This window comes from Lotus japonicus, chromosome 1, assembly GCF_012489685.1.
Source record: "Lotus japonicus ecotype B-129 chromosome 1, LjGifu_v1.2".
NCBI classification, from domain to species: Eukaryota; Viridiplantae; Streptophyta; class Magnoliopsida; order Fabales; family Fabaceae; genus Lotus; species Lotus japonicus.
Window position 1 is genome coordinate 89996714 of NC_080041.1, and position 25174 is coordinate 90021887.

At 35.0% G+C, this 25174-nt stretch overlaps 3 protein-coding genes across 8 annotated transcripts; 2 read left to right on the forward strand and 1 right to left on the reverse strand.

Annotated features, from left to right (window-relative positions):
- The first annotated feature begins 647 nt into the window (after positions 1-647).
- LOC130732201 (amino acid permease 8-like) lies at positions 648-6876 on the forward strand. Its single transcript, XM_057584307.1, has 7 exons — positions 648-907; positions 3592-3825; positions 3930-4023; positions 4602-4819; positions 4979-5112; positions 5340-5567; positions 6287-6876. The coding sequence occupies exons 1-7, from the start codon at positions 835-837 to the stop codon at positions 6704-6706; spliced, it is 1401 nt and encodes a 466-aa protein (XP_057440290.1). The 5' UTR covers positions 648-834; the 3' UTR covers positions 6707-6876.
- A 6928-nt stretch (positions 6877-13804) lies between these two features.
- Positions 13805-17382, forward strand: LOC130727644 (receptor-like protein kinase HSL1). Its single transcript, XM_057578836.1, has 2 exons — positions 13805-16640; positions 16821-17382. Exons 1-2 carry the CDS (start codon positions 13988-13990, stop codon positions 17264-17266), a joined length of 3099 nt encoding a protein of 1032 aa, XP_057434819.1. The 5' UTR covers positions 13805-13987; the 3' UTR covers positions 17267-17382.
- Positions 17383-17545: 163 nt separating this feature from the next.
- LOC130727645 (nuclear poly(A) polymerase 4) lies at positions 17546-24577 on the reverse strand. Of its 6 annotated transcripts, none has more exons than XR_009015410.1 (14): positions 24216-24577; positions 24045-24122; positions 23756-23863; positions 22049-22111; positions 21797-21958; positions 21019-21132; positions 20858-20920; positions 20427-20756; positions 20184-20348; positions 19330-20019; positions 19034-19237; positions 18839-18931; positions 18242-18284; positions 17546-18140 (listed from the first exon to the last, which is right to left on the reverse strand). XR_009015410.1 is itself a non-coding variant. In XM_057578837.1 (13 exons), the coding sequence occupies exons 1-13, from the start codon at positions 24351-24353 to the stop codon at positions 18133-18135; spliced, it is 2166 nt and encodes a 721-aa protein (XP_057434820.1). In that variant the 5' UTR covers positions 24354-24577; the 3' UTR covers positions 17546-18132. The 6 variants fall into 6 exon arrangements, 3 of the variants coding, with proteins under 3 accessions (XP_057434820.1, XP_057434822.1, XP_057434821.1); XR_009015409.1 differs by having other exon boundaries at positions 18242-18288; XR_009015408.1 differs by having other exon boundaries at positions 18242-18931.
- Between the last annotated feature and the right edge of the window lie 597 nt (positions 24578-25174).

Consider the following 25174-nt stretch of genomic DNA (forward strand, 5'->3'; position numbering starts at 1 on the left):
CTATTAAATGCAAAGTTAATACATTAATTATTTTTGAAAATATGGAATCATTTAATAGGATTATTTAAATTTATAAAAATAAAAATATAAATATGACATCATCTACCTATTAATTATATAAATAATAATGAGAATGATAATTTCTAATATAATATTTTAAAAGGGCATTTAACTATTGACTAATTTCGATATTTAACATGTTTTTAAATATTAAAATATTACTTTATATAAAAAAATTCTCAAATTTAGGTCAATAATTAATATTTTAATTATTTCTTATATTTTAATTTTTAGTTATATCTATAAGAATTTTAAAATTAGTATACAAATAATAATTAAAATGATCATAAATTTCTCAACTTATATTGCTTAATGTATTTAATAAAAAAATTATTCTCTCTTTTATATCGATATTTTTCATCTCGTATTAAATACACCCTCCGGTCACAATTATAATTAAGGAAAAATTAGCTTTTTAGATTCAGATGTATGTGATCATTAATAATGTTCACATACATAATTTTTGCTTATAATAGTGATCGGAGGATGTGTAGTACGTAAACGTAGTGGAATTTAAGATTAAAATGTATTGAAAAAATATTATAAGGTGAGTTGGTGACATATTTTTCCCAAGAGAGACCGAAGGACCGGGGTAGTAAATGAGAGTGCTCTTAAAAGGCTCATAGTCCCGAGGAGAAGACCGAATGAATTAACTATCATCGCTCCAAAATCTCTGGTGCTGGCTGAATACTCCTATATATCTGTGCCTGATCCATTTTCTTCATCAAATTCAGAAACATATCAACTTCAATTTGCTTGAGGAAGAAGGAGAACATGGAAGTTGAATCCCGTACTAGTGCAGTTGCAAGTGTTCTTCTGGACGATGATGGGAGACCAAAAAGAACTGGTTTGATTTCAATTCACTCTCTTTTTTCTCTATTTTTCCCATGCAATTCTGTCATCTCGTTTCACAACCTCTCTTCATGCATATTTGAACACACGGTAGAAAACTGGAAAGTTAAAATCATAATTAATAGAAATAAGTTTTCCTACCTTTTATAACTGTACATGCATCGTGTGATTTTAAGTGATTTTCCTCCATATATCCAAATCAACATGTCATTTGTTGGCTTAACCGGCTAGTAAATAATTCACATGTCTTTGATTCTCTTCAAGTTTTTTTTTATATCATATTTGCGTGTAATTGCTCAAACTTACTTGATTTGTATAAACTTAACCCAAAAATAATTTTTGCAATAACTTGTTGATGTTGAGTGTGAGTCAAATTCTCTAATTCATAACTGGAAGAATTTAGATATTAAGAGCTCATGTCATTCTCGTGTATGTTACATGTGTTATATCAAAATTAATTAAAATTAAAAACTCATACTAAGTGTTATCCACCGTTTCAACTACCATGGTCCATGAAGAGGTTGTGGTGATAAAACTTGGGAGAGTACTGCAAAATTGTCAGTGCATCACCCAAAGTGACGTTATTTTACATAGTTACATTGAATATAGACAAATATTATAGCTCTTCTGAAAAATAAGTTGCAAAAATTCAAAGATAGAAATATATTTTTTTGACGGTAAAGAAATTAATATTGATCGCACATTCTTTTTATATACGGTTTGTATTAAATTTCTTTTTTACAAAATTAAATTCATCATAAATTTTCGGGTTGCGTATACATTACATCATTTTTTTGACTCTATTGTTTTTTTCTTGGTACAAGACTCTGCATTAATTGAGATATTTAATGTCATCATTTACTCATATTCTTTTTTTTTTTTTGAAAACATATTCTTTTTTACAATTTATACAAAATACACATTAACTGTCACAGTTAATGTATAGTTTTTGAAACCAAACAGTTAATGTATATGAAAACGTGGAAGTGTATCCTACCGTCAACAAAAATGGAATGCTTAACCCAAAAGAAAAAGTATGCTTAGAAGATAGAGCCCATTAATGTGTGCCGATCCACAGGTCAATGTGAGTTAATAAATATTCAATGTACACAGAAAAGAGTTAATATGGAGTATTTAAATAGTATTAATTACTCTTAATACTACATCTTTCCTTATTTTTATTGTCCAACCAAAAAGAGAAAAACACATTTTAAGAAATACGATTAATTTTATTTTTTTCACAAGGACATTATATATTGAGTTTAATGGGTATGCACTGTCAGTGTAAAACAGTTTTACACAGACAACCAATCACAACATGCCACGTAGAAGGAATAATAACTTTCACATTAAATTTTAATTAAAACAAAGATATATTTTATGATGTGGCGGAATTCAATTGGATGACTGTGTAAAATTTGTTTACACTGACGGTGGACATCCATTTAATTCTTATATATTTGTAAAACACTAAATATAGTTATTTTTGTTAAAAAAAATAGTTATTATTGCTAATGGAAATCGTCCAAATCTTGAAAGGTGTATTTAAATTTTGCTTTATTCTATTCTAATTTGTTTAAAACTATACTTTATGAAATGCTTTATTCTTTTCTAATTTTAAAAAATTATACTTTATCAAACGCTTTATTCTTTTCTAATTTTTTTTAAAATTATACTTTATGAAATTCTTTATGTTCAAGTGGTAAGAGCTATGACATATTGGTTGGGGAGGGAAAAATTCAGGGATTAATTCCTGGTGGATGTAATTTATTTTTCTGATGTACCAAAAAAAATTCTAATTTTTTTAATTATACTTTATGAATATGTATTACAAACATTGGTCTATATTATTAGGGTTCTATGATATTTCTATATTATCAACAACTAATGTTGAATTCCTATTATCAACTGCAAGCCTTGAAATAAAATGGATATTTTATGAAGTTTTAAAGCCAATAATATATAGAGGTGCTTCGAATTCATTTAATCTTCTAGTAAAGTCATAACAAAATTAGTTACTAGTAATAGTCAAAGTTGTAGAGAAAGAAAATACTAATAGGAGTATTTGAGAAAGGAGTGTGAATGAAAGTGGAATTGCACATATCGTTGACTCAATGAAATGAATTCATTTATAATGGAAATAAAAATATATATCTTTGACAATGTCCTCTAAAGAATGTTATAGTCGGGCTCAAGTTTTGGGCTCCTTTTCCTTGTCGGTGGGTCCAAGACATTTGGAATTTATACTTTAGGAGGTGATGATGTTACTATGCTTTCTTATTAGCTTGTCCTGTTCTTCTAATTTTTTTTATCAAGTTGAATGAGGTATTATATTTGTCCAAAAAAAATGAGGTATTATAGTTGAGTTCGCTTAATGAGATAAGACTATTTTTATTGTCGGTGATGTTTTATATCTTTACTTTAAAAGTTTGTTCTCAATGATATATTGATACAATGATATCTCTTTTGCGTAGGAAAAAATGTTAGCTAGGATGAAGATATATGAAATTTATATTATTTGCTCTCAACGAATTTATTAATTCGTACACTTTTGAGCGCTCAAATTTCAAACTTTTTCAATTGATCTTGATGAAATATATGAGTTAATTGATCTATGATTAGTGAATGTATGCAACCCTATATCCAGATATGTTGGTCTAATTTTAATAACATGTGTAGGGACTGTGTGGACTGCATGTGCACATATCATAACGGCAGTGATTGGGGCAGGGGTGTTGTCTCTAGCTTGGGCCATGGCACAATTGGGTTGGATCCTTGGCGTATCTTGCATCCTTATCTTTGCTGGTGTTACGCTCTACACTTCCAATCTTCTTGCTGATTGTTATCGTTCACCTGATCCTGTTACTGGCAAGAGAAACTACACTTACATGGAGGCAGTGAAAACTCACTTAGGTTGATTACTAAGTGCCTAAACAAACACCATTATTAAATGCTACTTTGCTTGATCATTTCTATTAATAATTCGCTTTGTTAATTGGCTAAATCCTTATCTATAGGTGGGAAAAGTTACGTGTTTTGTGGATGGGTCCTGTATTGCAACCTTGCTGGGTTTGTGATTGGCTTCACAATTACTACATCTAATAGTATGGTGTAAGTTCTTTTAAACTCTTAACTTGCATTCTTTAATCTATTTTTATACATTTAGACAATTTCAGTAAATTTATCAATTTGCCAATTTCACATTATTTTTACAAAAAATTTCTTATTAAAGATGAATCCTAAAAAAGAGTTAACTGCAATGTTAACTCTTTTTTTCTCTCAATCAAAAAGAGTTAACATTGCAGTTAGCCTATACGAGCGACGCTAACAAAACGACTCTAGTGTCGGCTAAACCATTATTAACTATTGTCGTCGGCCACATAGTCAACGGTACACATTAGCTTGGAACTATTTATTAACAGTCCTGTCAACATTGCTAAATTAGCTATAGCTTCAGCTTTTGCTTTATTAGCATTCGGCTTTGAACGACACTATTTAACGTTTTTGTTATAGTGCAGGACACTTGAATACTAAGTGGACAAGTATTTTGCATAGGATAATGAATACATACATGATACATGGGACATTGTCATCGATCAAATAATTTTTTTATAAAATACTGAAATATGTTTGTTATAATATTACGAGGCTATCATTTTTCCAATTTGATTTATTGACATGAATTGCAGGACAATACTGAAAAACAATTGCTTCCATAAGAATCGGATTGGAGCTTCATGCCGTTTTTCTAATAATGCATACATGATTGGTCTTGGAGTCATTGAAATTATATTGTCTCAAATCCCTGATTTTCACAACCTGGCTTGGCTCTCTATCTTAGCAACTATCATGTCTTTTGGGTACGCCACCATTGGTGTTGGACTTTCTCTTGCAACCATTATCCAAGGTTATATATTTTTTCTCCTTTCATAGTAAATTGGATAATGATATTACATGGTTTGTTTAAAAACAAATCAACAAATTAAAATCTAACTTTAGTTTACACTCTATTCAACATTTGATTCGATTCTAATAAACACTGCCTTTGAAACGTGAAATGGAACAGGGAAGGGAAGGAGTACCTCTTTTTGGTGGAGCGGCAATGATCATAGTTCAGGAGAAAGATTGTGGAACATGCTAGTTGCAATTGGAGATGTTGCACTTGCCAGTGCCTATACTCAAATTGGTATAGATATACAGGTAGAAATCTTTTACTACACTGAGTTTCTAATAACTACCTTGTGCAAAAAATAGGATAAGTCTGTGTGCAATAAAACAGTTGGTTGGGACCCTACTCAGGCCCTGCGCATAGCGAGAGCTTTGATGCTCTAGACGCCTTTTTTTATAGAGTTTTTTTACTAGCACAAAATTAATTTTTATATGATTGGTTATTTTGGCATTAAATAATAAAGTGATGTGAAAAACAGGATAGCTTAAAGTCATCACCTCCAGAAAATAAAGTGATGAAGATGGCAAATACGATAGGTATATTCACCATGACAATCATCTTCCTCTTGTCTGCTTCCACTGGATATGCTGCATTTGGTTCAGGCACTCCTGGCAACATTCTCATGAGCTCTGGGTTTCACAATCCTTTCTGGCTAGTGGACTTGGCCAATGTCGCAATTATAGTGCATCTTGTTGGAGCATATCAGGTTATAACACATAGCCTTTAAACTCCTAATATCATTCATATTCAAACCTAAAATGTTTAACACTAAATTCTATATTTAAGTTTTTGTTTCAATCACAACTTATCCGCATTCAGAAGAAATTATTTGAGTTTATCTTATAGCATAATTCTTAGAATTCTAGTTAGGCCTTGATCGATCATCCCCGAAAGCTAGCTTATTTGTCTACCTTTTATAAAGACCTAGTATTTGGCTTTTCTGTTGTTAATGGCTTCTCACCACACCCTCCTCACGCCGTAGATATATGGAGCGTAAAGTTTGCATGACTAGACATCTACGGTTGATCTAATAGATAGATATTGAATAGTTCTGCAAACTGCACAATCCAAATTTCCAGTCCTAGGCTGACTGGGCATGAGAGTGTGTTGAAAAGTCTCACAATAACGAAAGATAAGACCAACTAAGTCCTTATAATCAACTAACACCTCAAGTTATTTTTTAGAGTTCAGTCTAACCCAAATTCTAAGAAAAAGTGTTTAATCAATTGTTTATGAACTTTTTACTATTATCGAATTAATTAAACTGTTTATTCAAATGCATATGCTAAACATTGTCTTTGCTTCTTGAATTCAGTGACAGACATGTTTGGCCTTTGAGTTCGATTTTACTTTGATCATGTGTTCATTTTTTATCACCATTTCATAGTATAATGTCAATTGATCGTATGATTAAATTGTGAACAGATAGTAATCCAACCTGTTTACCGTGTAATTGAGACCTTGGCTAGCCAATATTGGCCAAACTCAAGTTTTGTGACAAGGGATCACCCTATGAGCATTTGCAACATGAAATTCAGCATCAATTTCTTCAGGCTTGTTTGGAGGACCACATTTGTGGTAGTGGTGACTGTGCTGGCTATGGCAATGCCCTTTTTCAATGACATGATTGCCCTTCTTGGCGCTGTTGGGTTCTGGCCTTTGGTGTATTTTCCAGTGGAGATGTACATTGTGAAACAGAACATCAGAAAAGGAACAACAAGATGGTTTGGGCTTCAAATGTTGAGCCTTGTCTGCTTGATTGTGTCGTTGGCTGCAGCATGTGGAGCTATTCATGGTTTGGGTCAAGCAGTTGGAAAATACAAACCTTTTATGTATAAGGAATAGTGAGTTTCACTGCGTTATAAGTGTTTCATGGTTTTAGACCTATAACAATATATATATATAGACATATATATGGTGATGTATCAAGTGAGAACTAGTGTTTACTTTGAGAAATTAGAACTCTTAATATCACCTAATATAATTATGACTTGAAGCTGCAAATTCACTCAATGTTGTTTTCCAATTTTGTTTGCGGCAGATTCAATTCATTAGAAAAAGATGAATATTGATTTTAATCTGTACCCAATTCTCGTCCCCGGTATTTTTTTCACGTTACCAGTACAATTTAAATTGAAATTCATGTCAAATCCATAAGCAGGGAGGAACCAATTTAGAAAAAAACCTGAATCCCTAAACTTAATTTGTTTTCAATTCATAGAACTGGGTTTTGTTCTTGTCTGCAAGCACATAGACCAGAGATGGTGGGAAGACCTGAAGGCTGAATCCCTAAACTCCGTCATTTGAATTTTGAAGGACTGTATGAAATGGGAAAGAGAACAAAAAGGAATCGAATCATAATAATTCTTTGAACCTGTGAGATTACATAAATAGTTTTTTTAAAATAAATTTTTCTCTATATACATCGTTTAGAGAAATCGAATCCTGAACTACGTATCCTACACATCATTATTATTTATTTGAATCCTTTGATAAAAAGGTATATCAAAACTCATTTTATAATTTTTTTTTAAACTATGTGTAAAACTGTCAAGCGATTATCATGGGAATAACACAAATGAGAAACTATACTCCTACGAAATTGACAGGCGAGTGAAGGGACTACAACAAAACACAAACAACTAAACAATGTTTATCCATATTTATCCGAATTTTGCAACCCACATTGTGATGGATTGAGTTGATAAAATAGTAATCACTTTTATAACAGTTTTTTATTAACTCATTAGCCTAACTCATTTAATCACAACATTCACTGCAAACGTCCAATAGAAATAGTACACCACAATTTAGTTGATGCTTCACCGCAGACCCTTTTCTCTCGAGAATCAATTTCATAAAAAAACTAGTGTTCTTTATCCGTGCGTTGCACGGCGATTAAATTAATTGTAAAGATGAATTAGTAGTAATGTGTTTTAACTTAGTTTAGGCTCTTTTTCAGTAAGTATAACAGATATGGAACCGAACCGAACATATGTTACAAACATGTAGATGAATGGACCACAGTAAATATATTAATTTGATGAGGTTATATAGACCTCACAATGTCAACATTTGAATAATTTACTGATTAATGTATGTCAAAAAGGGGGGGGGGGAGGCTGGACGACGGTATTTGAGTGCAATTTTCTATATTTAAATTAATTAATATGTTACTCATTTGCAGGCTGCACGTGAAATACTCATCAGATTGAGTAATTATAGGAAAATAAGAAATATAGTTAACATGGTGTTAATACAGTTAAATAGGAAATTAATTAATTAAGTTTTTAAGGCTTGACTTTTTTTTGCAAGAACCATTAACTTGGTGTTAATGCTTGAAAGAAATTCACTCGTGCCTTCCTCATCAGAATTAATACAATTTTAATTCTTGACTTCTTTTATAATTCAAATTGACACAATATAATTTTAATGCTTGAAATAACACCATTCCAATTGTAAAGCTGTTATATTTGACTTTTTTTTTTGCAATTTGAATTACAACCTTTTTAATGAATATTAAGTTTTATTTTTTTATTTTCCAGCCACGCAAATTATGTTTAATTATTTTGACTTTTTAGAAAGTTAATGGATGTAATTAGGGAAATAAAACTTACTTGGGTTACTTATTTTAGAATCATTAATCACCTTAATTTTTTATATTAAAATTGAAACCATTAATTCTAAATAAAGTTAATAACGTAATTTTGGCTGTACATTAATTGCTTGACTAATCAAGTGAAAAAGGTGCATGCATCAAAAAATTTCATTACACCATTAAAAAATCATGAAAGAGTGCATGTAATTAGGTCATTTGAGTTTCAAAAAGAAAAAAGGTAATTTGAAAAATCTACGTATTTAAAAAAAAAATCATGATTGAGTCCATGGCCCTGCATAATGAGTAATTATAGAAAATGAGTAATTATAGGAAATGAGTAAATATTTCGAATTATTTTGAAAAATGATAATCAATAGCATACGTATTCAACTTTTATGTTAACAATTAATGAGGGGTTAAAAAATAATAACAACAAAATCATCATTCAAATGGATTTGAATAATGAGTCTCCATAAAAAACTGAAATCAAAATGGGCTTCTACTATTTTGATCCAAAGCAATAAGAAGGTGACACTTGTCAGACAAAGAAGGGGGTGGGTAAGAGTCATTCTTGGAATGTCAAATCATCGAGATGGGGCTCACAACCTTCCTCTTTTTTAAAGTATATAGATGATTCCTCATCGGCAATATCTCCAATAAAATCACTTCACGGTCTTAGTCTTAGGCAGGTTTTGCTAGGCTTTATTGTTCGTATGTTTGTAGCTTTGGTGGGTGTGGCGGGTTGTAGCTTTGGTGTGCGTGGCGAGGCCTTGGGGGCTTCTTTTGGCTGGTTTTGGTTGGGCTCTCAGGTTTTTTCTATTTATTTGGTTTTGTTTGTTTTTTGGATCCCCTTTGAGGAGGGTAAATATCGTATTTATCTCTCGTCCTTTTATTAATACATTTTTACTTTAAAAAAAAATTCACTTCACAGTTTCACAAATGAATTTTAAAAAAATATATATTAAATGACTCATTCATGGAGGAATTACATCAATCAATGTATTAAACTTATCTAAGGATTCAAATAAATTGTTTCACAAAGGATAGTAAGACAAACAATTTAGAGATGGTGAACCCATTGAGCAAATATTAGTTTGACATATTCGTTTTAAGTTTTTTTGGTACCCACACATTTAAGTAAAATCACTTCACGAAAGATACATACTACTCACTCATAGCAATATAAAAAACAGAATAAACACTCATTCACTTGTGAATATGAAAAAAGTAATGGATCTGGTTTTGTATGTGAAGGGGAAAAAATCAAACAAGTGTTGAAGGAAGATGATATTTTCTTCATGTTATGAGGTGTGTGGTAATTTTAGAGGAGAAGATGATATTTTCTTCAACACATGCCCCACATCTTCAGCCCCCAACATCCCTATCTCCTCTGCCTCCAATACTTTTGTTGTGCCGAGCCCACTTAATCCAAAAACAAAACAAAAACGCAGCCTTGATAGGGTCAGGCCCAACAGAACCATTATCAGATCCAACCCAAGTAGCTAATTTTTTTTTATCGGCCAAATTATTCTTTGCAGGGATTCATCTCTTGACCTTCTCGTCTCCAACTCATATGTCATCCAGCTTTTACCACTTAAGTTATTATTCGGGGACTCTAAGTTGCTAAATAGTTCAAACAAGTGCAACATGCTACCATTATCAGTTCCAAGTGGCTATATTCATCTTATATTAAGTAAAAAATTCAAACAACATGATATCATTGTCAAGTATACCAGCAATTACTATATAAGTTCAGTAAGAGGTGAAAAATTAGAATAATTTAAGTTCACTGGAGCTGTCTTTTGCTGCAAATGAATTATTATAAGTTCAGAAACATATTATAAACTATGTTTTGAATGCACTGAGTTTTGATTTCCCTAAGATCATTTACAATGGTATGTTGAGAGGGGTTAATTTTGGAGTTGAACCATTGCAATGGTTTGTTGAAGGGTGTTGAGAGATGATGTGGTGGAGAGAGATGATGAAATTTCTCAACATGTTGAAGCTGCAGGTTACGGGACACGTGGCGGCTTCTGTGTGGTCGCGCCAGGCGCGTGCATCACACGCGGGCACAAGGCGCGTGAGCGCCAACCGGAGGAGAGAGAAAATGTGGATTTCAAACAAATAGGGACACGTGTTTACATCTGATTGACTGTTTGAATTTTTATCATCTTAATCTTTTAAACTCAATTATTTCATTGTAACAAAAAATTTATGGAAAATTTTTTTAACCAAAATTCATGATTTTTTTCCTCTATAGATAGAGACTTGCTTCGTTTGATTTGGACACAGAAAAAAAAAACCAAGTTTTTCACCATCTTATTATCTTTCTATTAGCCTTTGTTTTAAAATTGATCCCAACAATTATCATTTCAACACCCAGAATTCTTCTAACTACCCATTTAGCTACCAAAATCCCAACAATTATCAAGATCCAAATAAATTTTCCAACCAACGTCCTCAAAACATACATAATTTTGTTTTTGCACCAAATTTCAACCAGTCATCCTTTGTTCCAAACTTTCATCCACATCATGGATCTATGATGAGATATCCATCTCAAACACCCTCATTTAATGATTATATGCCAATGGTGAATGAAAATTTTCCGAGTGTTGGTGCACCTGAATTTTTCGAGTTTTCAACACAAATAACTCTTGGTGGCATGACAACTGCTAATGAAGTCACTCTAAATCGAGAGGATTCAACTCCTAAGAGCAAGAAAACCCAGTCACCAGCATGGAACACTGAACAAAATTTGGTGCTAATTAGTGGGTGAATTAAATATGGAACAAGCAGTGTTGTCGGGAGAAACCAAAAATGAGAAACATATTGGGGACAAGATAGCCTTGATGCAACAAGAGGCTAACCAATTGATGAAAGACAAGACTCATACTAAGAAAATGAAATTGTATCTAAAGCTAAGTTCCGAAGAGCATCTTAATGACCGTAAGAAAGAGCTGTTGAAGCAGTTGTCCCAAGAGCTATTTGGAAATTAATTTCAATCGAGTATTTGTCTGTATTCGGTCAAACTTGCCAGTGGTGTCAAGTCTGTAGTGTTTGCTTTAATAATTTTCAAGTGGTGTCAAGTCTGTAGTGTTTGCTTTAATAATTTGTGAGCGGTGTCAAGTCTGTAGTGTTTGCTTTAATAATTTGTCAGTGGTGTCAAGTCTGTAGTGTTTGCTTTAATAATTTTCAACTGGTGTCAAGTTTGTAGTGTTTGCTTTAATAATTTGTCAGTTGTGTCAAGTCTGTAGTGTTTGCTTTAATAATTTTCAACTGGTGTCAAGTCTGTAGTGTTTGCTTTAATAATTTGTCAGTTGTGTCAAGTCTGTAGTGTTTGCTTTAATAATTTTCAAGTGGTGTCAAGTCTGTAGTGTTTGGCTTTAATGTATGGGTTACTGTGTTTGAATATGTACCACTCAATTCGAAAATTAAATTGTTAAGAAAATAAAATAAATTATTGTCTATATTTAAAAAAAAATTAAATTATTATTTTAATTTAATTTAAATCGATAATTGTAATTTTATGTAATCATAAAAACAAAAATATAAAATTAAATAAAAATATGTAATAAAAAAGTTGTGGGGTAGGGTGTTGAATGAAAAATCATTGGAGTGGGTAAAAGTTGAATGAGTGTTGAATTGGAGAGAGAAAATAATGTGGAATGTTGGAAAAAGGAAAAATGGTGTTGTTGTAAATGCTCTTATGTGTCTGGGGTCATGTTCCTTCTAGATTGAATCACCCTATTCTACTCTCTATTGCAAGTTTTGTCTAAAGTCTAAACAGACAAACAATGAATCTTTCTAAGAACTAAATATTATTCAAAGACACATGGTATTAAGTGGGGTTCCAATGGTTAAATTGTCAAACCCAATTGTCTGCCTCTCTTTAGTTGTGGGGTTAGTTGAGTAAGATCAAACTAAATTGTAAGATTCTTACTAATTAATCACAGGTAGATTTAAAACTACGCAAGCCCTCCTTTGTGGGTTATGTATTTATTTTTTATAATGGCTAAATGTTTCTATTCGCTAAAAAAATTGTAGTTCGAAAAATTGTAGTTGTTATTTTTTATAAATGTTCTATTCGCTAAAAAATTGTAGTTCGAAAAATTGTAGTTGTTAATTGTATAATACAACATATTTTTTGGTTTGGTGATGTATAATGATTTATATATATAATTTTATAAATATTACTAATATGTTTTTAGTTCCAGTAAAAGAGATGAATTGAATTTAGTTTTTCTTAAAATTATCATAGTTTTGATCCAAACATTATTAAATATGTGAAGTTAGACTCCGTCGTACTTTTGTGTAGCAATTTGTGTTTTAACGGCAACTTTTATCTGCTACAAACTATTTATTCTTAGTTTTACTAACGGTTTAAAGTTTAAACCACCACAAAATGAATCGAATGACTAATTTTACTTGCTTTATTAATATTAAGGACCAAGAGCTATAACTTTTTTATATTCAACCCTGCTTTCTATAATGTGAAAAAGCAAAGTTGTAAATCTATCCTTGAATGTTTATGTTAATATTGCAATGTATCTAATATAATATAATGTGAGAAAGCAAATGTGCATCTATGATCAATGTGTACCACTTTATTTCAGCAAATAAAAAATCACCACCAACAAATATATTTTGATGAAATGGGAACATTCCTAACCACTACTTGACATTTCTAGTTGCTACTTGCTACTATCTCATCCTGTTCATGATTGCTTCATGAGAATTGACTAACAGGAGCAAGTCATGATCAGATTTTGGGCCCAAAGTGCACTCACAAGATTTGAGCTTGACCCCAATATTTCACGTGTATCTGTGTGCTGTATGCGAGCACAAATCCTATCTCATCTTGTAGGGCCTAATTTCCTTTGGTTTATTTCCCTCTCTGTAAAAGAAAAAAAGAACTAGGTAATGATGGTATCTAAAATGTAATAAGTATGTAATTTTAACCAACCCACAACTGGAAAATTCAAGCAAAATTCAATAAGCCATCACAAGAACATCATGCTTAAGATTCTGTCGTGTTTGAACCAAACTCTTCTAATTAACTACTTCCATCATAGTCCGTGTCAATATGTCATGCCATTAAATGAATTTTATTTTTGTCTTTAAAAAAAATTCGTAAAACGGATAGAATACACGTTTGGTAGGGTGCTAGTGATATGTTGAGGAGAAGCGTCAGGATCTTTTCGAGAAAGATCCCTCACCAACTGAGATTTTATTAAACTCAGAGAGTTCGAACCTCAACCTATATAAAAATATAAAAGTTAAACTCAAAACCTGAGATTAGTTGTGTCTCAATCTAAGTTCTTGTAGTATCTTTCTCCAAAGTCTTCACCTTTCATGTGATGATATTAATATAAAGTGACTTCATAAACGTGTTAGAAATAACTTTACTAAGATAGATGCTCACACAACACTAAACAGTGGAAACAAAACCAGCAAACCCATGTTTGAATTTTGACAAACAAAGTTTAACCACTTTCCCGGCTAAATCCCCAACCGGAGCTACCGAAATGTCCAAAATACCCCTCCCCGTGCTGAAACTTCCACTCTATTTGTTCCTCTTGCTCGCCATCACGGTGCCCTTTCAAGTAATTTCGCAAGCAACAACCACCGAGGAAACAGTCCTACTCACCCTGAAACACCAACTGGGTGATCCACCGTCGCTCCAGTCATGGAAACAGTCACCATCCTCGCCGTGCGACTGGCCGGAGATTCTCTGCACCGCCGGCGCCGTCACGGAGCTCCTCCTCCCAAGCAAAAACATCACACAGACGAGTCTCCCAGCCACAATCTGCGACCTCAAAAACCTCACCAAGCTAGACCTCTCCAACAACTCCATCGCCGGCGAGTTCCCGACGTCGCTGTACAACTGCTCCAGCCTCCAGTACCTCGACCTCTCCCAGAACTACCTCGCCGGCGTGATCCCTGACGACATCAACCGCCTCAAAACCCTGACGTACCTCAACCTCGCCGGAAACAGCTTCACCGGCGACGTCCCAGCAGCGATCGGGAAACTCCCGGAGCTTCGAACTCTTCACCTGTATCAGAACAACTTCAACGGAACACTCCCGAAGGAGATTGGGGATTTGTCCAACCTTGAAACGCTGGGTTTGGCTTATAACTGGAGACTCACACCCATGGCGATACCCTTCGAGTTCGGGAACCTGAAGAACCTTCGTTTCATGTGGATGAAACAGTGTAACCTGATCGGGGAGATTCCCGAAAGCTTCGTGAATCTCACGAGCCTCGAACAGTTGGATTTGTCTGTGAACAATTTGACAGGAAGCATTCCTAGTTCTCTGTTTTCGTTCAAGAATCTCAAGTTTCTGTACCTGTTTCGTAATAGGTTGTCAGGGGTGATACCCAGTTCGGTGAAAGCGTTGAATTTGACTGATATAGATTTGGCTATGAACAATTTAACAGGTTCCATACCCCAAGAGTTTGGGAAGTTGAAGAATTTGACTATGTTGCACTTGTATTTGAATCAATTCTCTGGTGAGATTCCTAGTAGTTTAGGCTTAATCCCAAGTCTAAGGAACTTCAGGGTTTTTGGGAACAAGTTGAGTGGAACTTTGCCTCCAAAACTAGGCTTGTATTCAAACCTTGTATCTTTTGAAGTTTCTGACAATGAACTAGTTGGTGGGTTGCCAGAGAATTTGTGTGCTGGTGGTGTTTTGATGGGTTTGATTGCTTTTTCAAACAATCTCAGTGGGAACTTGCCTAGATGGCTTGAGGATTGTGCTTCTCTTACCACAGTTCAGCTTTACAATAACAAGTTTTCAGGGGAGGTTCCTTTGGGTTTGTGGAATTTGAGGAGACTGCAAACCTTGATGTTAAGCAACAACTCCTTTTCTGGGAAGCTTCCAAGTGAATTGTCTTCGAATGTTTCGAGACTTGAGATCAGAAACAACAACTTCTCAGGTCAGATATCTCTTGGAATTTCATCAGCTGTGAATTTAGTAGTTTTTGATGCAAGAAACAACATGATTTCGGGTGAAATTCCAAGGGAATTGACAAGTCTTTCAAAACTCACTACCCTCATGCTTGATGGTAATCAAATTTCTGGTCCACTTCCTTCAAAGATCATTTCATGGCAATCACTGAATACTATGTCCCTCTCAAGGAACAAGCTTTCTGGCCGAATCCCCGTAGCTATCGCGAGTCTTCCTAACCTTGTTTACTTGGACTTGTCTGAGAATGAAATCTCTGGTGTAATCCCAACTCAGGTTGCCAAATTGAGGTTTGTTTTTCTCAACTTGTCCTCCAACAACCTTTCTGGTAACATCCCTGATGAGTTTGATAACCTTGCATATGAAAGCAGTTTCTTGAACAATTCCCATCTATGTGCTCACAACCAAAGACTCAACCTTTCAAACTGCTTGGCCAAAACCTCACCACCCTCCAGCAATTCCTCTTCCAAATTCCTTTCCCTGATTCTCTCTGTCACCTCCATTGTGTTACTGATCCTTGCCTCCTTGGCCTTGTACACTTTGAAAAAGCAATGTGGCAAAAAGCAATTAAGGCCAAAGATATCAACATGGAGGCTTACCTCATTCCAGAGGTTTGATCTCACAGAAATAAATCTCTTCTCAAGTTTAACAGAAAACAACCTCATAGGAAGTGGAGGATTTGGGAAAGTCTACCGGATTGCTTCAGATCATTCCGGCGAGTATGTTGCGGTGAAAAAGCTTTGGAACAGCAAAGATGTCGATGACAAGCTGGAGAAAGAGTTTATGGCTGAGGTGGAGACCCTGGGCCACATTCGGCATTCCAATGTGGTGAAGCTTCTGTGTTGTTATTCAAGTGAGAACTCCAAGATTCTTGTTTATGAATACATGGAAAACCAGAGCCTGGACAAATGGCTTCATAGGAAGAAGAAAACATCATCAATTACTGAGTTGAGTTCACCCAACAAGAATCATCTGGTGTTGAGTTGGCCTACGAGATTGAAGATTGCCATCGGAGCTGCACAAGGTCTGTGTTATATGCACCACGAATGCTCACCGCGAATCATCCACAGAGATGTCAAGTCCAGTAATATACTGCTAGACTCAGAGTTCAAGGCTTGTATAGCAGATTTTGGGCTAGCTAAGATATTGACAAAGCCAGGGGAGCTACACTCCATGTCTGCTCTAGCAGGGTCTTTTGGCTACATTCCACCAGGTAAATGATTAGCATGCTTGGAATTTCCCTCAACAATTAATTCTAAAGATAAAATCAATTCTAGAGATGAGCTTCTGAGTAATAGAATTAATTTTAAGAAAAATAAGCTGATCAACCAACTACATAATTTTGTGTGTTCATATTGAAGTCAACTGATCCTTTGCTTCACTTGCATTGCAGAATATGCTTACTCAACTAAGATTAACGAGAAGGTTGATGTATACAGCTTTGGAGTTGTACTTCTAGAGCTTGTAACGGGAAGAGAGCCTAACAACGCAGGCGAGCATGGAGGCAGCCTTGTTGATTGGGTATGGCAGCATTTCAGTGAAGGGAAGTGCCTTAGTGGTGCCTTTGATGAGGGTATCAAAGAAACACGTCATGCAGAAGAGATGACCACCGTCGTCAAATTAGGCCTGATGTGCACAAGTTCATTACCCTCAACTAGGCCTTCCATGAAGGAGGTTTTGCAAGTTCTTCGTCAGTCTTGTTCTCATGGTTCAGCTCATAAAAGAGTAGCAACTGAGTTTGACATCACCCCTCTTCTTGGGGATACGAGGTACATTACTAGTTATAAGGATAGCAGGGTGGTAAGTGAAAATGAAGATACCTGCTTGTATAGTGTGTGACAGCAGTGTTACCCCATAAAGAATAATTTCAATGTAGTGTAAGTATGTACTGATATCATCTCCAAAGGAAATCATTGAAGTATTATACTAAAAATATGCTTAAGGTTTGGATATAACTAGCAACTACATCTATAAACTAGGTTTTCCACATTACAACTTTATTTTATCAACACCATTGGCAAGTCACCATAAATCCAAGTATAATCCCTGTTTCAGCACGTTTATCACCCACCCATACTCTGAAACCAAATAAAACGCCAAATAAAGGAAGCAAAGAAATAGAAGAAAACGATATGAGAACACTGGTGACAAATACAATATTTCACAGAAGTTTTAAGCCAAGAAAGACCAACGAAACTCATAGGCAGTAGTACCCCCCGCTGTCTAAACTTGTAAAGCAAGGATAGACGTGAATGACTGACTACCACCTACTCATCTGCCGCCAAAAATATTTTTGTTTTGCCATTTTGTCTTCTAAACCACCTAGTCGAAATGGCAATTTGATTACATTTACATCCACATCACAAAGCAAAACCACAAAGTTCCCACTCCTTGAAGATCCAAGGTGTGTAAATGTCAAAGTTTATGAGACAATTCACAGCTCTGAAGATGAAATCAGCCCATGGTTTCACACAAACTGGGCGTGACCACATTTTTAGCATCTCCATGCCTCCGTTCATCTATGTACACAAAGGACCATCACGCAGCCATCATTTGCATCAGCTCCTCACTGTTCAGATTTAGCCTCATGCCTACGCCCACAGGATCTTAGCACAGCAACAGCCCCAACCCAGCAAAAGATAGTAGAAGTGTGCGCAGCAGCAACTTCAGAGACTCACCTCCCATTTTCACGTACCACTCCAAACTCATCCTCCTACAAGGCCAAAACCAAAGAGGACAGTATAAAGACATTCTCATACACACTTAAGAGAGTTTAAAAGCAAGCTTTTCACAAGCTTCAGCCAAGATTCTGACCTAGCCCCATCTTCAATTTATACAACACTTCTGAGTCTGACATCTGGCTATACAAAATATGAAAAATAGAAAGAATACAAATAATTAGGAACCCAAAAAAACCAGTAAACAAGAAAATGTATAGGAGAAAAACAGAAGGTCTGGTCTCTGAGCCTCTCTACACAAAACAAGTCAGGTTCTTAAGCACAGTAACTGGAAATAGCACGTATAGTGGTGCAAGACCTGCGACCACATATTCAGCGGTCAGAAAGTTGACTAAGAAATTCAATTACCATGCAAATTAATAGTCAAATCGTCTTGAAACAAATGGGCAAATTTATACAATGTATAATAAAAACAGTCGGTCATAGCAAGAAGAACCAAAAAGATAGGAACAGAAAAGGGACAGACCATATTCTGACTGGATACAGGATATATAATGTGTTAACAAGCTAGAAAACAAAGGGAATCAGTCACCAAAAAAATACAAGATTACACTCACTTATTTCATCAGAAAACACATGAAATATAAAACTTTAGTAACTGCTATTAAAGAATAGTATTATTTAGATCATCTTTATTACGGAGAAAACAGAAAGAGATTAGGAAATTCAAAACCTTAAACTCTTCAGCCATGATATTTTGAAATACTATTTCCATGAAAATACCCACTCTTCAGAACTGATCTGGATCAGCCAAACAAACACCACCCTGCAAAGATCCCTGACTCTCACTATCTCCCAGACTTCGAGTTTTTTTCACTGCCATCCACAACAGTTTCTAATCCAAAAGTCCTCAAATGAAGAAACTTACCTCACAATTGAGGCTCTGGGTGCTGGCACTCGGTACAAAATCTGAACATTCGGCCCTTTTGGTGAAAGTACAACCTTTGTCTAGTTGTTGTTCCATACCAACAGTGCCGTCTTTCCAGTTTGACAAGCTTTTGGTAGCTGCAGTTTCTGCATTTTCCAAGCAATCTAAACCCAGATCACGAGCTTTATCCCCATTGACTACATTCTGAAATTGATCACCAACTTCTAATTAAGGAACTTCATATGAACCAAACAACTTGCCAAGGGAATATTCTTCCACTGTTTCAACAAGCTTACCTCATTCTGAACTTGTTTCAGCCGTGTGGAGTCAACAGAACCTGTTTCACTAATCTGCACGTTGCGTACTTCAATATTGGTTCCACTTCCTAGGAGTCCATAAGATGACTTAATTCCAGAGTTGCTGTCAGCATCTTTCATTGTTGAGCTAGCTAACCTAACTCCTTCGATATCCTCAATACTCATTTGAGGTGTGCCACCTGATTTACTAGAACAACTCGCCGGAGAAACATTTTGTGGGCTAACAGATGCCCGCTTCTCTGATTTATCTGGCTTCACATCCACCATTTCAGGGTTACTTTTCCTCTTGACGCATCTTTCAGAAGACCTAGACCCAGAGTTGCACATTGGAGTATCATCGCCCATTTTTTCAGCTGTATGGCTTAAATTCCTTGGTATTCGAGAACGTTTGTAACCATCTGGAAAAACAAATGCAGGGAGCTTCTTTCGACGAACATGAGAAACATAAATTTCCATCCCAGGCTTCCAGTATGTATACAACATATTTATTTCTTGTCTGAATTCATCAACTGTTCCGCGTATATCAAATTGCTGTCCCTCTTGACCTTTTACTCCCTCTTTTCTTTGCAAACCCATGAAAAATGCAGAATGTGCGCAAGGCTTGGATGTGTCTGCATACTCGTGTGGATAAGGATGACACTGCAGCATCCCATTGGTATCTCGCTCAATCTGCTCATAGATAAGAGAAAAGCATGTGTTAAAATATGTACAAAATAAAAGAATATGTCAAAACATTCAGAAATTAAATATTTTCAATGAATAAAAAACACACATGAAACATGGATTAAACCCAGTAGAGGAAAGCCTAATAACAAACTATGAAAAGATTCTACCTTCAAGGTTAGCAGTCTCAACCGAGATTCTACCCAACCCTTCCACGCTAGTAAGTCATCAGCATCTAATGCAAGTATGTCTACTTGTAAATAGTTTTTGTATGCCTCAAAAAAGACATATGGTTCAAAAAGTGCACTCCACTGGGATTTGTTGAGCTCAATTTCCTGACAGTTGAAATATCAATCAAATAATCTGTAGTCATAAGCATAGCATTACAAAAATAAGAATCAGACTCCTCTTACATCACAAATCTTGTTGCCATGGCGGAACTGTTCCATCATAACACGAAGAGTGCTTGCTGAGACATTGTAGCTGGAATTCATGCAAGGGTATGCAGGAGTAATAATTGGCATAGTGTGCAATCTGTCCCGGGAGTTTTTACGAGGATCCCATATAGAGAAACCGAGTTCATTTTCTTCTATAGAGCATAGCATTACAGGGTTTGGCCACCGCCACTGTGTATAGACCCGAAAGAATCGAGAAACCAACATACTAGGAATTGCATTAGGGTAAAACTGGCACAGTCGAGCGACTAAAATAGCCCAATTTACACCGCCAAGGAATCCAGTAACCTAAAATAACAAAAGATGATATTGAAGACAAACAAAAACAAAAATCCATGCCATTGGTTAATTAAAGTAAAAACTACAGCGGTTGTAGATGAAGTTCTTACATTTGAATACACACCACGCCTTTTAGCCCAAAACTTTAAACATCTCAGCGTAGTACGGAAGTGCTATCATTGTCAAGGTTAACAGACTATCAATTTATTAAGATGAAGGACCATTAAATCTAATATATCAATGAACCAAACTAAAGAACATATATGTCAACCTCAACATTAGGAACAAGTTTCAGAATCTGATCTGCCACCCGGCAGCCATTAAGACTTCGAACAGTTTGTTCATCAACATCATGCAGCACAGAACCTTGTGAGATATCCACGTCCTGGGGATAAGTGTGATTGAAAGCCATAATAAACAGAAGTCAGGTTTAAAAGAAAACCACATCTTGATGGAGGAGATTTAGAATGTACAAAGGAGAAGAACAATCAAAGAAACATGTATTTCTCTTAGAAACAAACTAGAATGCAGAAGGCAACATGAAATGGAAACACAGTAATAAATACGGCCCTGATTAAAACCTTGTACCAATATAGTGTATAACCTCAACAAAGTGGATAAACAAATTTAGATCAACAATAAAAACTTGCATTTAGCAAACTTATGTTAGCTAAATGAAGGCCAGCAAACTACTTTGTCATAAATAATGCCTCAAACTATAAAACAACTACTACTCCTTCTTACTTCCATTTAATTCCTATAATGTTAACAGAAAGATAAAGATCCTGTACTTCAAACCAAACATGCCACAAACAAAAAATGAAGGTAAGTGACAGAAAGATAGCAGTTCAAAATATGACGAAGAGAAATGGTTACATTCAATTTGGAAAGACCTAGAGAACTCAACTTCATGAAGGAAATTGTGCTTATGTTAGGGAAGCCCTTAAAGTCTTCACCTAAGACAATTGCATTCTGAATTTTTAATAAAATTGTCTTTCCCAAAAATGGGCTCTCAGAACATATAAAGGCACTGCTAATAGCCAACTTACTTCTGGCACAACCAAAAGAGATATGCTTGCATACAGCAAATCTATAGAAATTCCCTGGAACTTGAATTTCATTACTGGGACATGTGCATCATTAATTGGTTGAAGTTCAGTAATTTCTTCCATTTCAGCCAAAATGTCATGTAAACCAAAAAAGAAGTCTTCCTGCAAAAGAGAATTATATTGGCTAAAATATGAAACCAATGCCAAGGAGTTTACTGAATTGAGCAAAAGTAATAAGCAGAAGTGTTTCACCTCTCGATTCACATAAGAAGGACCAATGCACAAAGTGTCTATGTCAACTCCTGGTCCATGAACCTGCAAATGATTGAATTATTGTCATGTATCCAAATACTTACAAAACAGCCACTTAAAAAATAAACAAAAAAGGTATTATATAAAACAACACCACTAAGACACATTTACAGTCGGCTAATATTTTCTTCATAGAAGAACAACTTTTTGCTACAAGAATGTACAGAGCAAATAAGAAGGGGGATGGAAAGGAAGCTGTTAACATTGAAGCAGAATGAAGATTAGGGAATTTTTGTTAGAACTGGATCAGAATTGAAGATAGAAATGAAAAACTCTGTTATTACTGAAGTTCCTGAACAAACCAATGCAGGCGGCCTCAAGGAAAAGAACTGACATAATACAACTTCTGGAGAAAACTCGAAGAACCCAGTTTCTCTCCCAATACCTTTCTATTCCAATGAACAGATACCTACCTCCCTTGTCCTCTCCTTATTTATTAGCCAGGTAGTTGCACCAACTGCCAGCAGCCCAGCACAACCTCCTATTAACTTTACAAAAGAGTAACTAACTGACCACTTCTCAAATACTTAGAAAACAATTAAATTCCTATAACACTTTTGTTCCTCGGCTCTTTCTATAATAGACTTTAGTAATGGGGGGTGGGGGGTAATTTGACAATAGCAATTTAATGAGAAGATTGGAAATAACACTTATAGAACGTAATAGAACAGTATTTGATCGGAGGGTAATGATCGATTGTAACACTTTAGTAATGGGGGTCACCGTCCAATCATTTGTTAACACTAACAGTAACTTAAACATGATCATTTTTGCAAACAAGTGACTAATATAATCAGACTTCAACACTTTCTAGCCTAAGGATTAAAACATTACTGAGATACTCATCAGCATATACCTTAAAAAAAAGAAAATAAGAGGGCCTGTCATTCTTCAGAGGTAACTAAACTATATTTATAAACGGTTAAGCAGAGAAGGGATACCAGACCAATTTTTCAGTCTCTTGCTATTCCCAATAACAACAAATGCAATCACATGATTCTTAAATTTGAACTGTGAATTGTATTCTATGTATTTCATGAAGGACTTGGAACAAATACTATGTTAATAAGCAAAAGTAATAGGGTGACATTTAGGGATTATAATCAATCTAAGGAACCTATACAATCAAAAACAAATTTGAACAAATCTCAAAGCTCCTCCTCAAGCTGGATCATACATATGATATGCATCCAACTTGTTACAATACATGTTATTCTACGACCTCATAAAGATTTAGTGAAGATATCGGCAAGCTTATCCTTGGAGGATATTTTCAATGATCCTAAAAGGATATTTTCTCAGGATTGGGAAAGAGGTAGAATTAGAAAGCTTACTGGTTTGGAAATGCGATAGAGTAAATCCCTAATGTTTAGGGACTATAATAAAAACAAATCTGAACACTATCTCTATAGTAATACCTCCCATATACTTTTTTTTTCTCTCCAAATCTTTCCAACATCCTGACATAAGTTCCTTCTGCTAGTGTCAACTAATGTCATTGTCAATTTCTATAGTGAATAAAGTCAAGACATTTATGCGTTGTGCAAAACTTGAATTGAAGTCCTCCATACTCTTAATAATCAAAAGAAGTTATCAATTGTCCCATGCATAAAACTGTTGACAATATGCAAGCACTAGCATACTAACCCCAAGGCGATAAGAGCCAAAAGTGAAAATGACAGCATTTGCATCATCAACCATCTGATCGGTGTAGCCTCGTTGACGAGTCACCTGCTTCACCCAACTTTTCACAATCTACATAGCAGGTTAACAAAATTTATTAGCATCAATATTACAACATTAGCATGATTAAGACAACTGAAGACTATTACAGAAGGTTATAAGAGCACAGTAATTAAATGCTTGAATAAACCTATAAGGAAACTTTCATTATAAGGCAGGAAATGGAGAAAAGCAAGATCATGAAGTAAGCAACCTGGTCAAGGCGGCGAAGGACTTCTCGTCTGGCTGCAGCTTCTTCATCACTCTCGTAAAGCCCAGAATCAAGCATGAACTGAAGTATAAGAAAAATAACAGATTATTACACAAAAGCAATAATAGTAAGAATGGTGTGGAATAAACAATTCAATAGAAATCAATTGATTACCTTCTCCAATTCGAGGTTCCGTTGGATATCAGCATCGCTAGGGCCAGCAAGGGAAATGGGTTTTGAGAATCCAACTTGTTGAGTTGGAGGCGGCGGTGGCGGTGTAGAACCACCGTTGGGACTACCGGAACCTGCCATTTTTGACCTAGAAGATTCCGATCGAGAAATCCTCAGTTTGCATCTTTCAAATGGTTGGCATGGGATTGTTACAGTTCAGAGATGCCCTAGGATGAAGGATTTGGATCGGGATTTGGATTTGGATTTGGGGTTTGGGTGGGTTGAGGTGAGGTGAAGGAGCGTTTTTTTTATTGGAAATAGTAAAGAGTTAAGGGAGCGTTTGGGAATAAATATAATTCATGATGTAATGTAACTCCATATCCAACACGGACTGGACTGTTATTTAACGTAGGATAGGATTCCAGCTGTCCTCCTTTTCTTTTTCTCTTTCTTTAATTCTTTTTATTTTTCTCTCACTTCGAAATTCTTACACATTGCTTTTTTGTTTTTTGTCCCGATTTTATTTGATTGAAATAAAAACAATATTTCTCTCTTGTTTTGCACTATAACCTTAAACCAGTATCCTCAAATCCTCAAATGATAGTTCAAATGGTAAGAGTTGATTGATATATAAGCTGGGGGTGAAGAAAGGGAGGGGGAGGTCATAGGAACAACCCACAAATTTTTTTATACTTGAAATTGTTAGAGTACATTGAGTTTGTATTTACTATGCTGCTGCATCATCTTTTGAGTAGTTATGACAGCTGACATATGCAGCTGTTTGTATTCTCCTATTTATGTCAGCTGTTGGTATTCTCCTATTTATGTCAGCTGTATGTTACAACTGTTGGCATTCTCCTGTTCTTCTATATAAGGATATCACATCTTCTGTAATCACTCAGATTATCAATAATACATTTTCTGTTATATTTCTATTTCTCTCTTCTCTCTCTCATTGCTTC